The sequence below is a fragment of the Anser anser genome (assembly GCF_964211835.1).
Source record: "Anser anser genome assembly, chromosome: 3".
NCBI classification, from domain to species: Eukaryota; Metazoa; Chordata; class Aves; order Anseriformes; family Anatidae; genus Anser; species Anser anser.
The window spans coordinates 91,115,631-91,135,268 of record NC_139722.1 but is presented as its reverse complement, the minus strand read 5'-3'; the positions used below and the strand labels follow the sequence as shown (position 1 = coordinate 91,135,268).

The window sequence follows — 19,638 nt, the reverse complement described above, 5'->3', positions numbered from 1 at the left end:
TTACCTTTAAGACTTTCCAGCAAAAGCACAGAAAATGCAACTACAAAGAAATTACTGAGACACAATGGGGGCAATATATCTTTAATTTTTTTGGCTTTTTTTTTTTTTAGTATTACAGTATATTCTTATAAAAAGATACAGATAAAAAGGACACTACAGGATTTGTACATTTAATTCACTTATAGTCTTAAACTGACTAAGAAATGAGGATACGCCAAGGCATTACAGCAGCATGCAGCCTCCCACTCAGTAAGCAGCACTGTACTTTGCAGCTCAGCAGGCAGGGGCACCTCCCAAAATGACCTGCAAGTTTCAAGCTGAGCAGGCTTGCAGGGGTGGAGGGTGCCTGAAGATGGAGATGGTTTGGAAGGGAGAAGTGTTGCGTGTGGTACCTGGTGTCCCTTTACAACCTAAAACTGCGAAGGCTTCTAAAGAGCCTTTTCAGGGGGAAGCATAAAGATGGGGAGGGAGGGGTAGGTTGCGAATGGCATGCCATAAAAGGCTTTTCTAGATGAGCTGAGTGAGAGCTCCTAGCAGTGGACAGCTGAAAGGACTTTTGCAAAAGCCCTTCACAAGCTCTGTGGAACATCTTGTGAACAGCCAAAGCTGTTTAAAGGGGAGTTTTGATCCAGATGCTGCTATGAATTATGCTGGTGTAAACACAGAGCAACTTGTACTGGGTATACTGAATCTATTTTACACTAACCCCAGTAACAGAAGACTCTGGATTGGAAGATCTATTGAGCATCCAGACCCTCTTTAGAAATGAGGTGCCATAACACCTTTCTAAACTAATGGCACCCTTCTCAGCAGGCACAGTGAGCATAATCTGGCCAGCTTTAGGAGATTCTGGTCATCAAAACTACTACTTAGAGTACCGGATGGCTTTAATACGAACAACTAGGTCTATGTTTTTAGTTAGCCAAATTGTGTTACCCAGATTGGCTTCTTCATCCTTTAATAACAGAAGTAAAGGTGGCCAATGGTGGCTAACTCTCTGGATGGCAGGCAACCAGAAATCTCCCAAGTCCAGTACAGAAGCCAAGGAGCCATCGCTAAACATGTAGTGATTGCTAGAGATTTAATGGGTACAAAACTAATCTGACAAAACATTTTCTTTACCTGGATAATCTCAGGAGGTGGAGTTGAGGAGGAAAGAGGGAAAGTAGCAAAAATCCTTCTTCCTTGGCCTTGAAGATGGGAAGGAATCTTAGCTCTGAGCTAAGATTCTCTCAAAGCTTCTCTGGCATTACAGGCAGAATTTGGGCTGAGGGTTGAAGTTTGAGCTAGCAGCTGTGCAGTTTAGCTCCTCTTAATCTTCTGGCCATAACTGATGACAAGAAATAAAGTTTTTGTTTGTTTGTTTGTTTGTTGTTTCCTTTAGGAAGTGTTGTAAAATAACCCACCTGCATCAGTTCACCACATGTGTTAAAAGCCAGGCTTTCCCAGGTCGAGTATCACTGGGGCAGAGTGATTACGATGAAAGCAAAAGGGAAGTTTTTCCTTCACTCCCTTCCCACACCAAGGCTGCTCACACACAGCCCCTCACCGGGCTCAGCTTGCTGCCGAATAGCCATGCCGGCTGTCTCGCTGGTGTAATGCCCTGGCACGGTCTCAATAGTCTTTGCTGTAATGCAGCGTATACATACAAACATAGCAAACTAAAATAAGGCAAAATAAATAGAGGTGTCAGATTTACAGGTTCCCCTTAGAGATTCCTAAAACCTTTTTTTTTTAAAAAAAAAAAATCATTTAACCCCCAAACAAAAAAGAAAAAAACAACAAAACAACCAACCCAGAAACAAAACTGCATATATCATGTACATCATCAACTGTACAACTGATTTCCTTTCCCGCTCAAAGAAACTCCTGACACAAGCTTCTCCATGCAACCCAGCTCAGAGTGCGAGCTTTCCTAAAAAAGAGGAAAGATTCAGCCAGTGGGGCTGACCATTATGGAAACACCTGCCCCACAGTTCTCCAACAGGGCCCCTCATGATTCCTTTCCCTTCCTCAGACACTGTGAACACATTACAGAAAAGCTTCTGAAGGATGCTCAAGTTGTCTCTCTAGTGGGGAGTCTCTCACCCCTGAACGTTGGTCCTGCTTCTGCTCTTGTAGGGAACCGGTGCCCAGACGATAGCTATGCTGCACAGCATGGAAGGGCCTCGCTGCCCTGAAGTCACTTTACCTTGTAGTGTTGCCAGAGACTTATGACCAACTGAGAAGAGTGACACAGACCAAAGGGAGTGTGGTGTGTGTGTAGGGGAGTTCTGCAGTCTTTTCTGGGGTCATCCTAATGCAATCTGCTTAAGAACAGTGCAGAAACACACAGGTAAATGAGGGAGCACTAAACCTCTGTGGACAAGATTTGGAGAATTAGAAAGTACCTCCTCTTCTAGGTGTGAAGAACTTCATCATAAAGTTAGCAACAACTACACTTCTGTAGGAAGAGTAACGCAGAACAAGCCCTCGATTATAACCTTCTGTTACACTTTTCTTCCTCCTCTACTTATTTCCAAAGACAGAGTGATTTCCATGTAAAATGCTGGTGCTAGGCACAGCTGCAAGGACAACAGCAGACTTTGGTTCTTCTCCGGCTCTCAGAGTGCGAGGAAGAGGTTTTGCCTCAGTGTTACACCTCCTGACTGCTTGCCATACCTGCTCAGGCTGTGTTAGCACCAGAAGACAAGGAATAAGATTTTCCTGTCTTCTTCAGCGCTAAGCAACTCTACCACAACCGCATACGAAGAACAGAGCATAGCTGCACTCACGGCACCCAAGGGACTAGAAGCAAGGACAAACTTGGCTTCAGAAAAAATCTGAAGCCAGGCCCTAGAGCAGAGCCAACTTTTTCCTTATCTCCTGTGTGGCCAGCCCCATCTCATATGGTAGACATATTAATGGGCCTCTCTGCCTGTCACCACTTCAATGAAATAACTGCTGCCTCAGTGAGTAATCAAATGCTTTTCATGAACATTCACCATGGAGTGCACAGCCAGGGGAGACTGTTTAGCACGCTGAAAGAAGCCTTCAGCCACCATCACAGATTCAAACCAAACGTCTGGGGCTGTGGAGTGCTAGGAAAGCTGAGCTGCAATGAATCAGGGGCATGGCTCTGGGCTGTCTGTCAGTCTCACTAATGTATCCCACAGCTGATTTACAGGAGTTACACAATCTCTTACTACTTGTGTATGAATCGAGGAGGTGGCAAAGCTACAGCAGCTTTCTTTGACTCTGTCAGTGTGGCTGGAGCGCCGCGTACCACCACACAACTTTTCAAATCAGGACCAAACTGTGTACACGAACGGGCAGAGGGCTTAGTGCTCTCCCTGCTTTGCTACATCTGTGGCCTGGCAAAGTGACTTCAGTTGCAAAAAGCACACCACAAACCTGGTTTGAAAAATACCGGCGGGGGGGGTGGGAATGCTGTATTTATATTCAAAGGTTTTGCCCTGAGCTGTTTCTTCTCTAACAGCACTGCCACGCTGACAGCCTGCCTTATCAAACAAGTACCTGGGGAGCAAGCAAGCAGCCGTAAGTTCAACAGAGCCACAGGTCACATCTTCTTGCACCAGGGCTGACCTTGGCACTATACCTGAACTTCTGGGTGAGTCCTAAAACCAAGGAGAACAAAGAGGGGAAAAATCTACAATGTTCTAATCCCTAAAAACATCATCTTTGGAATTCAGGGATTATCAAAATCTAAACTCAACTGTATACCAATTTGGCACATATTATCACCTCTCATATGGCTTACATGGCATAGGTTATATGGCATGCTTTAAAACAAGACAAACAAAACAGGGCTGGGATATAGCATGTCTACTTTGGGGAGCAGCAAGGAGCTTGTTAATATAATTTACAAGAGACATTTCTAAAAATCCATTTTGTAATTTAAAATAAAAATGATTAAAAAAGTGAGAGTTTTTCTTAAACTTTCAAAAACCTTTAAGAAATACAGTCTTTCTTCTACAAGGTGCTTGTGTCCGCTGCAATGGATATTGCTGTTAATGGCTAATCCCAGAAGGGGAGTGGGATAGTAAGGGAGGAGAATGCACCCAGCTCTTGTAAGATACCAGCTCTTTACGATGAGTATTATACAGAGGCGCGGCAGTCTGGAATGTCGTAAATAGGGAAATTCTGGGGTGGGAGACTCAAAATTCAGTAAACAATGAAACATTAGAGTTTTAAAATTCTGACTTTTTTGCTTCTTTCCATAGTTTACATAATTACTTTAGTGTTCAGAAAACCACCGCAGTTGGTTTCTCCAATATTGGTAGTGTGTAATACTGATCAGGCAGCGTGCATGGCAGAGGAAGTTCTGTTCTGCAGACTCAGTGCAGAGCCTGAGGTTACGTGACATTCAGAGAAAAAAAATCAAACCAAATGATTAAAGTGACTGACGGAGCTTTTTTCACTTCCCTGGGATTCCTTGACATTTGGCGCTGTTTACTATTGATGCATAGTTTGTATGTGGTGGGCCCCTCTTCTCAAACGTTTTTGTTTTCTGCTTGTCTAGGAGGAAGAATCCATCACCATTTTTTTCTTTTCCCTCTCCAGGGAAGATAATCAAATAGGAAGACAAGATTTTTTTTTTATAAAAAAAACTAAAAAAAAAAAAAGGTCACAACAGCCCGCATAATCCAGTCCCTTTCCTAGAGCCATGAAGATGCACCAAATTCATAATTCAGTCCTCTTCTTGGGGTCCTCTGCTTTTTCACTGTGCGCTTCATACGTGTAGCTTAAATGCAAATTTCTTTTTTTTCTTATGAATTCACCCATCTCCAAAGCCTGCTCGGCTTACACAATTTTGTGTCCTCCTGAAAAAAGTTCTCAGTTTTCCTTACAGGACCTTCCATTGGTTCATGCGAAGTAATCCCTTCTAAATGGAACAGGCCACGGTCTCCACAGCTCTCCTTTGACACCATTTATATCCTACTAAATTATGTGATTCCCCTAGGTAGGAGTGGGGTGTGTGCAGTGAAGGTCAGCCTGTTAACAGAAAGTCCAGTCCATCCCAACAGCAATTGCAGCTAGCATCAAGTGGAAAAGAAATCCCGTTTCTTGCAGCTTGTGACCCCATTTGCTTTTTGCCACTTGCGACCTGTGGATGACACTAGGGAGCTCCCGGTTTCCATTGGGCTCCACTAAGAAACCTTGCACAAACAGATGAGAAATGTTCAGCTGTTTCCTTCCCACCCTCCAGCAATTACAAGAGGCTCCACAATCATCTAGGTGTAACTCCAACCTGGCAGTGGCATAGTTTTCTAAACAAAAGCCAGAGCTTCTTTCCTAAAAGAGACATTTCATCGCTTTGAGGCTCCACCATCGACAGGTTCCAGAAAATTGTTTCTAGAAAAGCAGAATCCAACAGACTTCTGCAAAATGTTTTATGTTGATCCTGATTCTTGAATTCCATTTTCTTCCAGAACCAATTACTTCCTTCTGAGCATCACTTGCATTGGACAGCGTAGGTCACACAAAAATACTATACAGAACATGGTATCAAAAGCATTTTTCAGGCTCTTATCAATGGCTTATAAAAATCCAATTCAGGGAGGGAACTTGTAACCTCTAAAACCACATCTTGACAAGCCCCCGAAGGCCAGTCTATATCTTGAAGAAGCGACAGGTGTTTACAGAGCTGTTCTGAAATTCGTCTTGCTTATTATCAGCAAGATGGAGATCGTAGCACATTTTTACTTTGGCACACAGAAAATTATCTTTCTCCAGCTGCGAGGCAGTCTGCAAGGCCCAAGTACTTTCTGTCATCACCATGAGGCCTTTGATGACACAATAAACTCCCAGAAGCAAATCTGTCAGCTCTGCATGGCCCAGTCACAGACCCTGCTGGCTCCACAGAGGCACTTTTATAATGGTTCAAATTAGGAGCACAGAGGGGGGATGAGAGGAAAGCTGATCATGGAAAGGTAACGTTTCTAGCCACAGACCAAAGAAATCCTTTGGGGCAGCTGTCAGCCAGGAGCCATCACACACATCCATCTTCCTTGTTTTGCACTTTTTCATCACCTTCTTTCGGTTGATTATTTTTCTTTCTCTTGTAATTAATAATTTAGCTTTGTCACCACCCGCTCCCGGCTTGAATCTAAGCCTTGGTTCCCCGAACGCTTGCGGTTGCGCTTGAGCTTGGATAAGTCTTTGTCAAAGACTTCACCCGACCTTAATGCTGACACCAGGTCATCAAACTCCCCGGTCTCTTCAGAGATGCTTCCTGCTTTCGCTTTCTTTTGTCGCCTCTCTTTTTCCCTTTGCTCTTTCAGCTGTGGAGAAAGACAGAGTTTTAGGATTAGCTTACCAAGATGCCAGATCGCTACATACACTTCGTTAAGGAGTGGCTAAGATGTGTCAGTTTAGGAAAAAAAAAAAAAAAAGAATCAGGATCCTATCCACAAGGCCATCACCTACGCCAAGGGCAACAGATGAGCACGGTGGGCTTCCCTTCTTCTGCAGAGGTGAGCAGAGAGCAGGAGAGATGAGGAATGAGTAGCATCTTTGTTTGCCACACAAAGCATTACCATCCCACAGCGAAAAGGACACATGGTAGCACCTACTGTGCTCACAGTACCTAATGTGGTGAGTTTAAAGTTAGTCTGATGTGTCTGCACAAACCAGTCACTACTATAGTCACAAACAGCTCTGCACTTAGGGCATGGGCAGCTACTTTCAGACAGGCAGAAAGGTCACAATCCTGCAGAAGGAGGAAAGTAAGAAGGGAAAAACATCAGAGAGCCACAGGCTAAACATAACAGAAAAGGAAAATTGTGTGAGATATCAAAATGTCAACAGAAACCCATGAAACAGATCATGTATGAATGTTGCAGCGGTGGGAATAAGGAACATTGCTTCGGCTCTGGAAAGAGAAACTGGTTATAAATAGAGCAATGAAACAGAACTGCTGATTTTACAAAAAAAAATGGATAAGTCTCACTGTCAAGGTGATGCCCTCAGTCTCCCTAGGTAGCACCAGGGAGCTCAGTTATCCCCCACACTGCTCAGCTCCAAGATTAGTGGAAATGCCAAGGCATCAATATGTGCTCCAGTCCCATGTTGCAGGATAATTCTTCTCATAAGCAAACTGCAACCTCTCTTGGTGCATCAGGCCTACTAAAGCATCCTAGTGCTTTAACAGACACTTTCTAGACTGGCTGAAAGGGAATTTGAGCCTAAGTCTTGGCATTTTATCCCTATGTCCAATGGTACCAGGAAGCCTGTTGGCATCCTAGAGTTTTACCTCTCACCTCTTCTGAAAGGAACAAAAAGCTGCTTTTGGCACAGCAAACATCTGAAGTAGCAATGCCCCTCAGCGAGGCCTGGGGCCATGGCAGCAGCCAGGGTTAGAGCACTGGCAAGGTGGAAGGAGGCAGGGGAACACTAGGCTGTTCTCATCCACAGGAAAGCCTGAGGTCAGAGGGGGTGGCTGGTTCACACAAACCTCTGGGGGTATACTCATCAGGCTCCCAGCAGCAAAATTGATGCACAGAAACTCGCTCGCCACATCAAGGGCAAACACAACCCCAGTAATCAAGGCGTTAAGGCCAGCCAGAGAGAAACACTGCCAGTGCAGGCTCCAGCAGGCGCCAGGGCATTTGCTGTGTCACCATTCACTGTCAGGGGACAAGCACACAGCAGATGATGATAGAGTCTGAGTGGAAGCTGACCAGCTGGCAGGACGAAGGGAGACCTGGCTCCAAGAGCTTTAGCACAGCCTGAAAACAAGACAGTCTGGCACCGGGCAGTGGCAGCACCATCTTGCAAATTGCCTTGGCAGAAAAGGTAGGGCTAGATTTGGGTACCTGAACCCAAAGAAGAGAAATTTAGAAGCAAAATTTTGCAAATTTACTTTTTTTTTTGTCAGCTTCTGAAAGCTGACAGGACATCCAGCAGGAAAATGCCATTGCTTGTGAGGAGAAGGATGGCAAATAGAGGTGGCAAGGAGAAGAACATAAAACAGTAACAGGGATGAGCACTGGAATTGGGTGCCTTCAATCTTTCTCTTGAGACTTGAACAGGTGATGAAAAGAAACCCCTTCCTGTGCCCAGGTTCTCACCATAGCCTCCATGCGTGCCCTGCGCTCCTCCTCTTCCTTTTTCTTCCTCATATTCTCCAGATCTTGCTTTGCCTCTGCAAACGACTGCAAGAAAGTGTCGAAGATGCCAAAAAATTCATCTGGCTGCATCTTGCCCTCATTCTCTCCAAAATGCTTCAGTGCCTTGGCGTACTGTCAAGGGGGCAGAAAACACAAGAGCAACAATTAGGCAGGCAGTCCAGTGAAGACAGCAAGGAAAGCTTATGCGTAACCACACTGGTAATTCAATACCCCCGGAGCATTCATGTGGTGAGCAGAAACTCCTCCCCCAGCCAGCAAGAAAAATGCCTCTCATTATGGCAGGTGCCTCTGTCCTGAAGAATCTGCTCTCATGGGTATCCTTTGGGCAACACAGGGCAATGGTGCTGGAGAGCACCATCTATCCCACTGATGCCAAAAAAGTGTTCAGTGCCTGAGGGGGATGGCACAATTTCAGAGGGTGCCTGTCTGGCCACAGCTGTGGGACAGCAGGGGCATGAAAGGCAGTGAGCTAACTGGAGAACAACTACCAATGTAGCCCAGCCTTTTACCTCCCACCTTCCCTTTCCCCCTCAAATCCACTTTAAAAGGGCTGAATTTAGAGGTTTTGAGAAATAATGTTATAGCCTATCCTTTTGGGAGCCTTTTGCCATGTCATCCATCACTCTGCAGTTCTGAGTCCATGTTGCCTGGGAGAGGAGACTGTGGACAGGCATGGCATGAGAGAGGGGCAAGAAAAGCAGCCAGGGCTCCCGGGCAGACTTAAAAGAGAGTGAATACATCACAAGTGGCTTTTATTTTAAAAGGCAAATGTTGAGGCTGCAGGATGCGTGTGGAGGGAGCCAACTGGCAGGACTTCAGTCACAGGGCAGTCCTGATCTGGATGTGGTAAATTCACAGCAACCCCTGGCTCCTGGACATCAGTCCTGCAGTACCCGTACTCTGTTCATCACTCCCTCCTGCTCACAAATCTGCCTCTGTACTCACCAAAATGCACTCAACTGCATGCATAAATAGTCTGTCTACAGCACATATGCGCTAGCTCTTACATAACTGTACACATACCTAAACTGCATCATTGTCCTTCACTCACACACCTCCGTGCTGCGTCAGGCAGCACCAGCATCACACTCCTGATACCGCTGGTGCCCTGGTGCACGACTGCCCTGGCCTTCCCTGCTCGCACCTTAAGGCACCACCGCTGAGAAGGAGAGCATCCTCACAGACATCCACGGTCACCAGACCAAACCCCAACTCTCCCAGGCTATGGACTGACTTCAGATTATCTTGTGTGTGTGCTCAGCTTGTACTAACACAGCCCAGCTTCCCTTCCCTTAGGTAGGTACTCTTGCAGAATGGAAAAGAGTAAGAACAGTTCAGGCTCAGCTCCCAAGCACAACATGAGTTTGGAAGCAGGACTTATAAACCCCTCTGGCCCTGTACCAGGTGAAGTACAAACAATGTCTCCCAGTCAACTGCAGGGGGAAGAAATCTCCAAGGAAAACAGCTTCCTTCTGGCACAGCGCGAGAGATTCAGCATCTCCCCTCCTCTGCTTTCCCTGCCAGGCCCACGAGGCAGTTTGAAGCACTAGCTTCTTTTTTTCCTTAAAAAAGGCTGTGTTCTCAGCCAGAAACAAAGAAACCCAAAGTTTCTGAAAATGAAAAGAAAAAAAAAAAAGTGTTGGAAGAAATGCAAGTTGCTTTGAGCTACAAAACATGGCAGGAGTTGAAGGAAGCACTACAACAGCAGCAAGTCATGGAGGGACTTCAGGGTTTGGTAACAGCAACAGATTACTTCTCTGTTTAACTCCTTTTCCCTGAAACCTCTGAAGACAAATGCATGCACGTATGCACACCTACTCCCTCTCCCTCAGTTTCTCTCTCTATATTTATTCTATATATAATATATACACAGTCAAATATTCAGGGAACTGCAGCAGATTCACAGTAATACACAGTGACCAGCACTAGCTTTTCAGCAGAGAAAATACAGGCTGTGAATACCACAAACAGCATAACGTATCTCCATGTACCGTATTTTGTTGGCTTGCCTACACCAGTGTGGCCATCAGCCAGGGAATTGGAGACACCAGAGAAAGACTTGAGTGGTACATAGGCTTTGCCACTGGTGCCTAAGCACCTACAGAGCACCTACAGCTTAGTGTTGCTCATGGGAGATGTGCTACTTGGAATATCTTCCCTCTTAATTTGTGGTTAACCCCTGTGAAAATTGAAAATAAGGCCCAAATTAAGAGCAGTGACTGCAGCTGCCAGCTAGGAGGAAGGCTTGTCCACCTCCTGGGAAGCCTGAAGATCAGTGTTAGCCCAGAGGAGATAGCTATTGTACCAGTGGTGCACCATTTCTCTTCCCTCAGCTCCTCAACCCTGCTGTGCACAGCGAAGGTGAGTGCTGGGGTCTGCAGGAGTTGAGCTGGTTTGAGCCTGTGGGTGCTGGTTTCCTGGTCTTTTAGGGAGGCTGAGGGTTGAAGAGGAAAAGGTCCTTGCCTGGGGCTCTTAGACCCTACATACACAGAAGTCTCCATTAGAGGGTGGTGTTGTCTGCAAATGTTCTTCATGTGGCCTGTCACCCAACTACCAGCACCAACTAATTCTTGTCGCACTGGAAGAGAGGTTTTTGACACTGCCTCCCCAAAGCCGCCCAGAGGAGGAACAGTGTTGGTGTGCTGAAAGGGCCCAGCACTCTGGGTGCTGTGGTCTCTGAGCAGCAGCAGGGAGGATGAATCCTGAGAACAGCCTGACTTTGGCGCCCAGTTACACGGCTTAGCAGATCACAGTCATTTATGGTAAAGCAGCGAAAGATGAAAGGTAAAAATCCATGAGCTAGATGTACCAAAATAACTGCAGTAGAAAAATCTGCAGTTCAATGAAGTAAACATTTTCCCTCTTTCTCTGCTGCCTCCAGAAAGACGTGACAGGTCAGAGGGAGGCAGGACAGGAGATCCAGCTCCAGTTGCCATCTCAGCCCATGATGTGGCTTGGGAGCTCATTTTCCTCTCTAAGCCTTTACTTTCTCCATTTGTTAAAGAACAGAAAACGTTGCTCCACAAATCTGATACAGGACAAAGAAAAAACCCTCAGTGGTTCACAGCAATAGGGTGCGACATTTATTCAGTGCACTACTGTAAAGAGAGCCACACGGTCTTTTCACTGCTTACACTCCAACAGACCCCTCTGTTTTTATTCCTTCTTCTGTTTCCCTGTAGCTCTGGTGCTGCCATCACATGTGCTTTTACAAGGTACCGGTGGTGGGACGAGGGGCAGTGTGCAGCTGGAGGCAGCATCCCTAGCCCTGGAGCCAAGCCCAGGCTCCGAGCTGCACGCCAGGGCTCACAATGTCCTGCCTGGCTCAGGGCATTGCAGGTAGAGCAGCGTGGCACAGCACAAGCAGCAAATTCCCTGCATAACGGTACCCAGTTTTGGGTGGGCTGTGAAAACCGGAGCTCAGTCCCCAAGCACGCTCAGCGCTTCCCAGAATTTGGTGACGTGCTGTAGTATCACAGGGAGCGGTCTTTGAAACTTGCGTATTCCTCAAGTCATTTGGGGACAGATGACATGGGCAAAAGCAAGATGGAAAACTGTGTTTCAGCAGGTTTTCCACTGTAATACAGGCTGGTATCTCCTTTTTTTTTTTTTCATTAAAAAATTCATTTCCACACCATAAGGGCCCCCAAGCTCCATGATATAACAGGTCCACGAGCTCAGTGCCAGCTCTGCTTCCTCTGCCAAACTTTCCACTGAATTCATCCCCTTGCCAAAGCAAATCGTTTAGACAGTTGTTTATTTTAAAAAGCCATTTTAGCAAGGAGAGGGAAAGCGGGACAGCAGCGTGCACACTCTCTGCTGTGCTTGCCAACGAAATGTTAAACAGTGGCAGAAGAGCTCTGGAAACGGCAGGAACGGGGCTCTGGGAGGAGGAGGAAAAACAGCCATGATAAAAATTTCCTGCTGTCTGTGCTGTCCGCTATCAAGGGAGAAGCCAACACAAAAATGAATTATACCATGCAACATGAACTGTCTTCCCCAGAACAGTAATCCCAAGTTTGCTGTTACAAAGAATCCAACCCTGTACCAAGGCAGTTCAAATAAATGTCTGTTCTCTTTACGGGACAGATTCAGATCAGTTAATGGAAAGAAACCTGCTGGTTTCAGGCAGGTCTATGTCCAGCTCTCTTTGCAACTTCATGCTCTAAAAGGATTCCTCCAGAAGATCAACAGTGACTCTGGAAGCCCCAAAGCCTATATACAAGTGCTATAAACATTTCCAATATGCTAGATACCGACCTGCCCTGAAGCATCTGCGGTCCTAATCACAAGAGCTACGCAATCTGGTCACCAAATGGCTGTTTCTTATGGCAGGCTGTGGTGCCTGCCCGTGCCTTTGGAACACACCCTGCCCTGACATCCTCCATCTCCGTCCTGATCCCTTCCTCCTCTGCCAGCTGCAAAGGCTGACAGAAAATAACAGTTCCCCAAATGAATGACCGAGGTGCACAGCCTGTAACTGGCACTCGGAGCACAGTATTTGCATGTGCTTCAACGCATTCTGCCATTAATGGCTACTTTCTGAAATGGATTTTGGCTTTCACTGCCTTGCTGCTCTTCAAAACAGTTAATACATGTGCTAAGCTTATTAAAAGCATGCACGGAGTCTGAACTTTGGTCTCCACAATGATAAACACAAACACCTTGCCTGCCTGGGATTAGCTGCCATGTGAAAGTCTGGAGATGGACATTTTTCCTACCCTTCTCATCAGCCTTGCCCACGCTGTGGCCCCTGAATGAAAATTCACAAAACAAAACCCTGGATGGGAGGATGCTGTTTGTCTCCCTGGGCATTTTCATTGCTTCCCCACAAGAAGCACAGGGAAGAATTTTCACAAACAAAATTTAACCCCATTCTGTTGTTTTCTGATGTGAAAAATCAGATGTTTTCATCTGCTCAAGCATGTAAAAACTGGTGAAAGATTCCAGGGCAGAATTTCACTTTCTTCTGCCCCCACCTTCCACTTTTATGGGAAATGGCAGAAAACATTATCCCTTGATCTAATCTATATATTCCCTTATAAAGTGGTATTGGAAGTAAAAAAAAAAAAAAATCACACAAAAAGAACAAGAACCAGCTGTGCTGGGGTGCCTATTTAAAGAGTCGGTCTAAGTTTTCAATCACTTTTTAACCAAGCCATCTGTTTACAGCATGAAGATAAGTATAGTTACAAAGCTTCCTCTGCAAAAACGGGTGCCTGCATCTGACAATCTGGCTCTTTAAATTTTAAATACCACTTCTTTTCTGTGACTACTAACAGTAAATAGTCCCATTTCAGCATAAAGGCCAAAAAAAGTACTCAATGGTATTGTGAAATATATCCTTTACAGAGAAGGTCAGCACCACACCTTAGTAATGGGCTGTTTCCAGAACTTCAATACTGAAATTACTTTTGCCAGTACTAAAGATATTTCAAAAATAAAAAGCTTCCCAGGTTTGAAAAGATAATTTGTATTGTTTTAAGTCCCAGCTGAGGAAACATGGCTCTGATTAGCTCATGGCAGTCAATTAGCCACATCTATATTTAGAAAGATATCCAACTCCAGCTGTTAAAACTAGGGCTTCATTATTATTAATAAATCTGTGAACTAGACCAATTCTTCCTGGGCCCCTTTAAATATTTTTAAAAGTCTTCCCTCTGCCACTACTTTTTTTTTTTTTGTTTTATTATTATTAGCTTTGCTTTCAGAAATGAAAAAAGAACAGAATAATCAGATGTCTCAGTCCCTCTCTTCCTTTAATTGGCTAGTTGGAGTAGGTTTCCATGGTAAGAAAAAAGCTCCTGATTCAACAAACACAGAGAGCCCACTGAGAATGGAAGATGTTATAGGCTTTGCAAAGCACATCTGGTTTGTTGAAAATTTCCAGCTTTTTTTTTTTTTTTTTTTTTTTTTAAGAAAAAGAAGAAAAAGAGGAAGAAGGGAGGGGAAAAATAATATGAGGCAAACATGAGAAATAGCTCAGCATTGGTAAGGACAGACAGTTCCCTTTCAGGAGTCCAAAAGCAGCTTATTGCCAGTGGAAGAAGGAAAGCCATAGGTTGAGCAGAAGTTGGAAGAGCATGTGTTCAAACATAGTAAGGGTGTGTGAGGAGAGGTAGAGAAACATTTCCTAAGCGTGTTATAGTCATTAAAGTAAAACATCTCTTTTCGTCAAGGGCTTTATGTCGGCTATGTCTAAAAAAACTGTGCAACAACTTCCAGACATATAGGTCCATGTGCAGGGAGACTCTCTGGTTATTCTTAAAGCAAAAGAATACATTTTTCCTGCAACTGATCAAAAGTTGCATTACTGTGCTGGATGTGTACCACTTTCTGGGTCTTAGCCCATAACTGACCTTGTAAACAAATCACATTGGGCTTTAAGCCATAGCGTGTCAAAAGAAAGGTCCACCTCTATCTATAACATCAAACCAAAAGCCAAGGACAGAGTGCATTCACTTGCAGAAATGGAACTGTAATGAAATTGAAAATGTACCCAATCATAAAATGGAAGCCTCCAAACCATAGAGAACTGTGTTTTCCCCAGTAAATTCAGTGGAGGCATGGAATGCAAAATACTGCTTTTGTGATTATAAAGGAAGCATGGTGTGAACATTATTCTGCTGGAAGTGGTTTGAACATTCTCAAGCAACACGACAACAATGAAAAAATTAGGCACATTATTCTCCACAAAATGCCCTTACAACATTAGCAAGTGTTATACTGCTCAGCTTTGTCTTCAAAGCGAAGTAATCACTACTGCCCCACTGGCATTTGCCAGGATAGCTAGCTCTAGCTGAGACCCTGTGGCTCCCGTTGTTTGCAGCTGGGAGTCAATATCACCAAGAGTATCTCCACAGCAAGGAAATGCTTTTGAATTGCAGAATGGCATTACTGAAGAGTGATTGGATGAGTGAGGACTCTTACTGTCCACATCCTTGGCCTGTATTTTGCCTATCCTTCAAAATCTAAGGCCTACCAACCCAAAGGCACAGGTTTCATTAACAATGCAACAGGTCCCTTAACACTGCTATGTATCCCTGCAAGGTCTGACACCAGCCGTGGAAACAACTCGATCCAAAAGAAATAACACATTTGCTTCATAAAGCCAAGCACTTTTAATATGCCAGCCAACAGGGGTAGATTTGCCATTACATACCGTTTACTTTAGAACTTGCTCTTCTCTAAACATTTTCATATGCTTATGATCTTTTCCTATGAATTCTTCCTCATTCAACTGAGAGACAGAGAGGTTTCGTGCCAGATTCCAATCATCGGCAAAGAGCAAGCACCTCCTTAGCTGTACAAATCTGGTAATGGAGGTACAGACAGTGGAAGTACAACACGATCACAGCAGCACCTGAAGAGTAACACACCTGGTACTGGCTCTGTGAGAAGGATCCAAGAAGGTCTGACAAACCATGTATGTTTGGGATCTCTGTGCTTGCAATCAAATACAAGCAGAAACAGAGAAGTGCAAGTGGAAAAGACTGGGTATTCAACATTATCAAACTACCCAGAGGTACACTTTTAAAGGAAAAAAATGAAGTCCAAACAGCCCCAGTTGAATGAGCAGGATGGGATGAAGTCTGAAGCAGAAGTTAAAAGATATCAGTTCTGTATCTGATCACCAAAGGACCTGGTTTTGAGATACTGGTTAAAAGGCTGTCCCTTCAACACCACAGCAGCGTCCTGGTATCCTGGCATGGACATCGCCATCACAGTTCTCTGTCACACCCAGATAATGTTAAGGAAGACTAACAAAATGTGGGCAAGTACACTGAACCTTCTTTTAATCTTAAAATGTGTTCTAAATTGCTATACACCAGATTAGGAAAAGACGAAAACTTCAGCCTAAAACATGTTCAGTGTCTATTATAGTTTTCGCTATATGCCCAGCATCTGAAATTGCTGCTACCATTTTAATGCGTGTTTTCAAAAGGTATTCATACCTTGTCTCTAGCCTCGTTGAGAAGGTCTTCTAACTCTGAGAAGCTGAAACTGGCCACAGTGATGAAATCACTCATGACGGGAACAAACCTGTCCCCTGATTCCCGTATGCGTCTCTTCTGATAATCCAGCTCCTGAAAGAGAAGTAAGAGATATAGACAGGCAAACATCAAGTAGCAAGAGAATTAGTATTTTTTAATTGTGAGTTTCCCTGCAACTTTTCTTTGCATGGTGGCTCAAAAGACTGTATACTCGGGGAAATATGTACGTGTGCATAATCTATAGGTTATGGTTCCTAGCTCTGGATCTTCCCTTTAGTTCTCTGATAAGCACTGTCTGGACAGTAGTGATTCTCCTACAGAAGAACATAAAGATATCTGGTACAACATTTGCCAGCACACTGCTAAATAGTAAGCATTTGCTTGGATGTCACAAAAGTCATGGAGTTATAAACTGTGGCTATTGTGATAAGATTTATAGGGCAAAACAAAACAGAACATAATCCCGTAGGAAACTAAGCTCTATTTATCTGCTACTCAATAAATAAATAAATAAAATTCTTTCTTTCTGGCTCAGGTTTTTTAGTGTTAAACCAAGCTTATCCATGTTACTACTTCTTGTACTCTATTCACCATGCTTGAGGCACTGAAAAAGCTACAGAACTTCTCAAAATGACTAAACTATAATAAGACTGGCACTCTCCCATGCCTGTGCTCAGCTTGTGTGCAGTTGACAGTCTCATGGGGACAATGAAATGGTAATCTGGTACTCAACTTTATTCTCAGCTGAATAATCAGTGGGAATGATAAAGTCTTGATTTCTCTGTAGGGAAAACCAGCATGAAACAGCAGGTCAAGTTATGATCTGACCTTCTGTTCCGTTTGGAAAAAATATTTTCGTACTGGCTGCAACTTCAGCTACATGTATGTTTGGTGCTCTCTGTCATTGGTCATCAAAATATTGTTTCACAGAGCCAAATGAGTGGGTTTATAAGAATCTATGCAGAGAAACACCTTGGGATTTGCTCTACAGCACTGATGAATGCAAAGAATGACATTGGCTATCAACAATGTAAAATCAGATGTGACATCTATTCTCTTCTGATGTGAGTTGGAAAGAGAATGTAACTGCTACAAAGAAAGACCACAAGGTAGAAAAGTGACAGGAAAAACAATGAGTAGGTGCCTGGAGAACAGTCCATGTTAAAGAAGTGCTACCTTCCCTGATTTATATTACATCCTCTTCTCCACTGGTTTTCCTAATACACCATCAGGGATTGTCCCAGGAGCACTATTCAGTTAGATCACTTTGCAGTGCATTGCCTCTATGCTACAATTGCTCTGAATTGGACCTTAGAAGTAAAGGAAATGTCACTTCACATGCTTCTGAGAATTACTCATATTTTTTTCAGCCATAGTTTCTCATTCTAATTTTTAAGTTAATTTTAGCTGAAAGTTGCTCTACTTGTCCCTCACCCTTTTCTAGCCCCCTCTGCTCCTTAAGCAGGTAAGTATAATAGTTTTGTTATCTTACTCACACTGTTGAAAACTACGGCACTTGGGACTGTTACTGGAGAGCAATGTGTTTCAAAGTAAAATTAAGATTAGATGGTCTATTCTTCAATTTCAAATCCAGTCCTTCCCTGCAGAGTAATTCTTCCAAATTAAGAAAACCCATAAAAGTAACCAGCATGATTATGTAATCAACCCAAGAGCAATGCCAGAGAATAAGAAACTCCTCTATGTCTTCTAGAAATGGCCTCTACTAGTCATAACAGCACGACCACAAGTTAGCGCTGCCCTTGGTGGTCTGGGCTGCTGGATCTCTGGAGGTATGAAATGATTCAGTCATGGCAGGGGCTTCTCAAGTGGCGGTCATGATCTCCTTGTTGTGTGAGAGAAGGGCTCCGCTGACAGAATTCATTTCTGATTTGGAGAAGAGCAAGAACTACTTAGCTGTTCTTCTGGGAGCATCCTATGCAAAGGCAATAGCTGTCTTGACAAAGGAATGTATCTTATTTTTACAAAAAAGCTGCAAGTCCATGAAAATTAAGGGTTAATAGTACCTTTAAGAACATCTGACTGTGAAACTATTTTTAGCTTTCTATTCTTAAGGGGCCTTGAAGAAACTTCTCAGTCACTGGAGCCAAGGCTGTGGTGAGAACACACTGGACTGGAATCAAGAATCGCACCTTCCCCTCCTCCCCCTTCCACCTGACAGCGATCTCTTATTGCTGCTATAGTGCCGCTTTTTGCATGCCAGAAAACCGCGAATTGAGCAAGCAGACTGGGAGGTGCTGGCAGCCCCAGATGATAAATACCATGGCAAAAAGAGTGAGGGGGGAAGACAGTGATTGAATGGGAAGAGAGATTGCCCATTGAACCCATGTATAGGAAAGAGAAGAAAAATTGCCTGCAAAGGGAAAAGGACAAATAACCCAATCACAGACAGTACAACAGAAGTAGGTACTCACATTTCAACAGGGGGGAATTGCCTGCCCCAGCCAAAACTGGGCCTCTCTTCAAGTCATGAACTTTATGTCAGCCTTCGCTTTACAGGTACTTTTAATTCCCAGACATGGCTCCCTGCGAATGCAGCAGTATCTCTTCCCATTGCTGCCTTCCTCTTACCCCAACAACCCAGAAATAAGGGTTGGAAGATTTGCCTTTTCCCAGGAGGATCACTGGCTAATTAGATGATGAACTGCTGGAGACAGCCAGAGAGCCTGGTAGGCCACTGGTAGGCCCCACAGCCCTTTCTCTATCCCCAGGATCCAAACCAAACTCAGGCCAGGTAAAAGGAAAATGAAGTCGTCACTGCCTGTCTCAAAGCAGATATTGGGGACTGGAGAGTCCTGGTTTAGTTTCTTCTAGATAGGTAACCATTTCACAGAAACCACCCAATGTGATTACCCAAAAGTGGTCCCTTTGCCAGCAGTCCCGCAGCAGGAGCTGCAGACAAACAGCAAAGGCAACAGAGGACATCTGCTAGAAGACAGAATACTCCTCTAGGACGGTGCTAAGGACCCATGCCTGGCACATATGGAAGAAAGTCACGCATTAAAACTGCTGCTGTTACCAGTATTGCCCCCACTGAGACACTGGAGACATTCAGTCAGCCATCTGGAATGCTCCACTAGCATTACACTGTCTTGATTTTAAAAAGTCAAGTGAAACATAGCTTCCTGAAGACAGAGGGACACTGAAAAGTGTGGCTAAAGAAACCCTGGTTGAAAAGGCAAGAAACAGCTAACCACTGGAAGGACCTTCTTGGCTTCCAAAGACCTCTGTCTTGTCTCTCTTCAGCATTACCTGTGCCTCAGTATATCCAACAGGCAAGAGGTGCCAGCACCAAACTGAACATATGGGTTTGTTCCTTGTAGAAACAGAGATTTCTGTTCTTAGGGGCAGAGCATATTTATTTGCGCAGATAATGGGAGATGTTAAGAGACAGAGAGAAAAGAGTAATGTTGGTGTTTAATCTTTATTTTCTCAAGCATTTTGTGAACACTATTTTGCTACGTACCATGTCAGCCTTTGTGAGAGGTAGGTAT

At 44.3% G+C, this 19,638-nt stretch overlaps 1 protein-coding gene across 8 annotated transcripts in view; it reads right to left on the bottom strand.

Annotated features, from left to right (window-relative positions):
• Positions 1-65: 65 nt before the first annotated feature.
• The window catches only part of DAAM2 (dishevelled associated activator of morphogenesis 2), a 198,728-nt gene continuing 179,155 nt past the window's right edge, over positions 66-19,638 (bottom strand). For all 8 annotated transcript variants that reach the window (XM_083829088.1, XM_083829087.1, XM_083829093.1 and 5 more), the window contains 3 exons: positions 16,088-16,219; positions 8,073-8,243; positions 66-6,284 (listed from right to left, as the gene is read on the bottom strand). In XM_083829088.1, coding sequence (XP_083685214.1) covers positions 6,069-6,284; positions 8,073-8,243; positions 16,088-16,219 — 519 coding nt within the window. In that variant the 3' untranslated portion in view covers positions 66-6,068. The remainder of the gene's footprint in view (positions 6,285-8,072; positions 8,244-16,087; positions 16,220-19,638) is intronic.